This window comes from Oryzias latipes, chromosome 18, assembly GCF_002234675.1.
Source record: "Oryzias latipes chromosome 18, ASM223467v1".
NCBI classification, from domain to species: Eukaryota; Metazoa; Chordata; class Actinopteri; order Beloniformes; family Adrianichthyidae; genus Oryzias; species Oryzias latipes.
The window spans coordinates 20,979,552-20,984,860 of record NC_019876.2 but is presented as its reverse complement, the minus strand read 5'-3'; the positions used below and the strand labels follow the sequence as shown (position 1 = coordinate 20,984,860).

General features: G+C 37.3%; 1 protein-coding gene across 1 annotated transcript; it reads right to left on the bottom strand.

Annotated features, from left to right (window-relative positions):
- Window positions 1–502: 502 nt before the first annotated feature.
- Window positions 503–4,204, bottom strand: LOC101158310 (serine protease 27). Its single transcript, XM_004079940.3, has 6 exons — window positions 4,088–4,204; window positions 3,594–3,614; window positions 3,145–3,307; window positions 2,640–2,896; window positions 1,733–1,881; window positions 503–1,565 (listed from the first exon to the last, which is right to left on the bottom strand). The coding sequence occupies exons 1-6, from the start codon at window positions 4,143–4,145 to the stop codon at window positions 1,212–1,214; spliced, it is 1,002 nt and encodes a 333-aa protein (XP_004079988.1). The 5' UTR covers window positions 4,146–4,204; the 3' UTR covers window positions 503–1,211.
- Between the last annotated feature and the right edge of the window lie 1,105 nt (window positions 4,205–5,309).

Genomic DNA, 5,309 nt, shown 5'->3' with positions numbered 1-5,309 from the left:
TCATTTAAAATAAAAAAATTAAGTAATTTTATTGCCTGAAGATCTGCCTCCTGTGAGACCGCAGGAGTGGACCATGCGTTCATGGTCCTTATTTCTGGACTAAATTGGCTAGTTTGGGGAACACAAGCTGGTAACGGTACCAGAAACAAGTTACCGTATCTGAAAAGCTAAGATGTATAAATTGTACACAATCAGCAAGCGTTGTTCTCTAATTTACTTGATTCAAATGTTTTCGTCAGGCACATAATCCATTGGGATGGACCTGATGTGAAGGCATGTGAAGAACACAGAAAGCTACCACAGCAGTAACAAATTATCATATCTTTGTTTAAAAACATCAACAAATGAAACAGGTGAGAGAAGGGAGTGCAGAAATCTATTTGACATTTCCAAATATTAACTGCTGTAGTTTTATAACTGAAGTTTGGAGGACAATCATTTTTGTCCAGATCTATTTTGTTTGTTTGGCATTGGATGATTTTCAGTAAAAAAAAATGTTTTATGCATTTTAAAGTGCTTTATTGATACAAATCCATTTATTTTTTGTCATACACAATGAGGCAGTGCTCAACCACAATGATTCAGGGAACTCAAACACTTTTCTACTGATTAGTATCAAAGTGAAGAGTTGAACTAAAATGGGGACAAAACCCATCTTATCCCAAAGTTCTTCTCATTTCCTCCATTTTATATATGCTCTCAAGTTTGTGTGCTGCATTTTGTAATATTGTCTTTTTTTTATTTTGTTCCAAATGTTAATGTTCAAATTAAAACTTTGATGAAGTGCAAATATGCAGATATTTATTTTCTTTATTCATAAAAGTCTAGAAACTAATATAACGTCTTTAATGAAACATGCTTGATTTTGAGTTTTGTGTATTCTGACAAGTCAGAAAAAATCAATGTGTGTGTGAATGTCACAATTCCCCCTTCTATAATGTGTAATAAAGTTGTGATATGAAAGAGTAAACATATTGATTACTTCCCATTAGTGCTTTGTCCACTAGGCCTAAAATGTAATTTTGAAGAATTTCTACATTCAGAAATTTGCAGCAATTTGCTTTAAAAAAAACTCTTTCCAATTGCCTGAACTATCTTTTGTCAGAAGTGATTTGGCGTACGGACATGTGGCACACTGACAGGAAGTATTCAAGAAAGAAAAGTGCCTTTAATGTGTTGTGTATGTGCTTCCAGGTTTTAGGTAATAGGGTTTACATTCTTCCAACAAAAACATGGAGCAACAGAGCAAGAACGGACAAAGAGAAGATGTGAGTGAAGTGGCTCAAGTGTCCGGCCCCGCCAAACAAAGTGTCGTCATCGGTGGTGGTGGGGGGTACCATGGTCGAGCACATAAAGTACTGATCCATGTCCTCGCCTCCCGGCAAGTAGGTAACAAAGCTCGGCTCCGTGCCAGTAACAGTGTTACTGATCCAGTCTTGGTAGTTGGACACTTTAGCGTAGATCCCGGGTTTATAAGCCTGGGCACAGCCAGCACCAAAACTGACGACTCCACCCTGAATCCAGATGGAACTACTTTCAAACACCAGGGGTCCGCCTGAGTCTCCCTAGAGAAAAAAGAAGCAGATCTGAGTGAACAGGGGAAAACCAAAAAACCATGCCAGTCCAAAATGGTACAAATCTTTCAAATCTTTTAAGTTTTAAATTAAAGTTCTAAACAAATTAAAAAACAAAATAAAAATGGCAAAAGCAATCAATTGCAAAACAAAAGTACCTGGCATGAGTCCTTTCCTCCGTTTTCAAGTCCAGCACAGAGCATGTTGTCTGTGATTTCATTGCCGTCTTTGTAGTAGCACCTGCAGCGATTTGGCCCCACAATCGGCACATTTACTTCTTGAAGAATCTCAGGTAAAGAGCCAAACCCTAATTAAAGAAGACTGAAGGTTACACACAAGCATTTTTGAATCACACAAGCCAGTATTTTTTTCACAGCAGGATTTAGAATTTGTGATTTATTAAAAATGTATTAACCTTTATAGGTTCATGAAGTATATTATTGTCATTTTAACTATGTTTAGCTGATGCAGTTCATAGAGAAATGTGATGCCATTTTTTATGGACCCAGTGCTACATAAGTTCACAATTAAAAAGGCAAAAAACCCTATTTTGGATGAAAACTAAATAAATTTGAAATTTGTGTACTAGTATCAAAGCTGGTAAATGGTGTATACTCGTATGGCGCTTTTCTACCTACAAGGACAAAGCACTTTTACAGTCACAGACCCATGCACCCAGTCACACACACATTCACACACTGGTGGCTGCTCCGCTGCCAAACACAGGCACCCGCCTACCACCCAGTGCAAGGTGGGGTTCATTGTCGTCAACTCATGGGCGTGCAAGGCGGGAATCAAAAGTCAAGAATACCAAAAATATCTAGCAGTTGAAAATATCAACAGAATTAAAACCTGCAAAATAATTAGTTTTTTTAAGGAAGCAGAGACTCTCAGAAGAGAACTGGTTGAAAAAAATTGAATAATTAAAAACAATCTCTCCCGGTTAGTTGCAGTTTGGGAAACTGGGAACGTGTGTGTACAAGACAAAAGGAAAAGATGCAGCTGTCAGTGAAAAGATTTAATGGGCCCAGGAATAATGTCAGAAACCATTAATACGTTACCAACCGTTGTCTCCAAAACCTGTGACCCAGCTGGAAGTCCCATCATGGAAGGCACTGTCCTGTGAGGCCAGGCAGACAGGTTGGATGTACGAGTTGAATTCCACTGGAGCAGAGAGCTTAATTAGGCAGATGTCGTTGTCGAGGGTTTGAGTATCATATTCAGGGTGGCAGACGATGTCTTCAAGGGTTCGAGACACGGCATTGGGGTCACTTGATCGGTTTTGGGCGCCCAGCTGAACAATAGTGGAGTTGAGGTCCAAACTAAGATACAAAAGGGACAAAGTCATTAGCCAAATTTTTGTTTCGTCTTTGAAAACAGGGCATGTTGGGAATAATCTCATTAATAACAGAAATTCTAATTTGGGAACCCCTTTTTGTGATTGTTTGAATGACATCGCACCAGTGGCTGAGCTAGAACATTTTATATGGGGGGGACTTTGGAATCTATCATGAAAAAGTTCTAACATTGACAAGATGTCATTTACAGCAAAGATTATTAGAGGTCTTACATTGAAAGGCAGTGAGCAGCTGTTAGCACCCACTGATCAGTGATCAGTGAGCCTCCACAGGAGAATTCCCCATTTTGGAGTAACACTGCCTGCCAGGGCCACATTCCTGCAGAAGCGTCCTGACCCCCCACGATTCGGCTGTTGATTAGAACTCTGCCACAAGCTGACAGAATGGAGAAAACGGGAATGAACTTATCAGTTTGACCGTTTTATTTGCATAGAAAATCTGAACTTGTGTGCATTCCATACTAACAGTAAGTCAAATATTAACTTTGTGTACAGTAATCATCTTGCCTACTCAACTTTTTCCTACAACACTCTTGTCTGGGTGTTATGCACCTGTAAAATTCAATGTGATTTGAAAACTGCCCTATCAGCTGCCTAAATTAAATATGAGTCTTACACGTATTAAATAAATCAACCCAATCATGTTATTTGTAAATGCTTACCAGGCCTCTGTGAATGACAACCTGAAAAACAAAAGGGAGATACGTTAAACCAGCTGTGGGGAGGACGCAGGTTATGCATTTCAGGTGACATTAGAAAAAAAATGCCACCACACTGGAATTAATCAGACATCTTGATTAAAAACATTAGAACCAAAAAGAGCCAATTGGTTCACAGTATTTGATGTTTTATCAATATGTTAAAAAAGTAGTAATAGCTCTGTAACTACTCATGCTAGATTATGCATATTAGTTTGATTCCACAGTGGTGTTTATATGTATTTTTCTGTATAAGCTCTAAATTATGACAGTGCTGTGGTGATATCATTTGACTTTATTCTTCTGATCCTATCCAAAACATCAACATATTAGAAAGTTTATGAAAAATAAGTTACATTGGATTATTTAATTCAACTTTTAAAATAGTTTTTTTTTTTTTTTTTTTTTTTTTTACAGATTTCTCCGAAATAGGCAGAATATTTAGATTTTTTTTTTACCTGTGCATAGCAGAAAGATCATCACAGTGAACCCGCACACAGACTGTTGGAGAGCCATCTTCAGGATCTTCTCACCCTGTCTTGCCTGAGATGGAGTTTCGTACGTATCTCAGTTATATACCCAAGCTCTAATACTCAGATCCTCCCACTTTATTCCTTTTTTCCTGGTAGAAATATTGTTCTGAACTCAAACAAAAAAAATCTTACAGACAAAGAGTACTTGGTCAAACGTGCTTTTCAAGATTCCTGCTGGGGTGTTGCACGGATAAAAAAGATTATCATCACTGAAATGCATTTTGAGTTTCAATTGAAAAAGCTAAGCCACACAAAGGTCAAAAAAACAAAGCAAAGCTAGGGTTACAGCCCAATATTTACTCTTTGTAGTTTTGTGCGCCTTTAAACATAAAGGATGGGGCAGGTATTATCTTCAGAGAGCAAACAGCACTTTTCTGTTTTTTGTCTAATATGTTGATACGGTAAAATGAGAATAATCACAATTACTTTTCATCCCTTTTATCAGTCAAACTTAATTTAGGAAGTATAATTTCATAATCAAAATGCCATTCAGAAGTCACACATTCTGGTCAAATTCTTACTTGTTTGCATTTCTTTGCATACGAGGAGATACAAAAAAGTAGAAGTTACTGACCTCGCCCTAAATAGGAAAACATATAGTGGCACCAAATAAAATAGACAATGCCAATAATGGAATTGTCTATTGAGAACATCAATAATGGAATGTCCAAATAGATTAATTTCAGAAAAGGTTAATAAGTCTATCTACAGACATACTGTAGGTGTCTGTCAGACATACTGTTCATTGTAAAACTTTTGAGATCACAGTGCAGTCATAGGCTGCAAAAAGAAATGACAATCAATTAGGATTTTAAAGATTCATTTTAAAATCAGAAATGTTTGCAATTTTCATATAGTTTGTAATCAAAGACGCGGGAACAAAATGTATTTCGTTATCACGTTTTTGTTTTTAAAGTGTTGATTTTGCACATACAAAAAACAAAGGACTGAAAAAACGTTTAAGACCAATTTAGTCTGAATAGGACACATACGAAAACTTTATATGCAACATATTTGTACAGTCCATTTATCCCTTTAGTCCCTTTTTCTTTGTCTGTAACCAGGTTCCAACGAAACGGGTGTGGACTCTCTCTTGGGTGGTGTGTTGTTCACCTTTACTCCACCTGCTGTTGTTGAACCAGCTGTC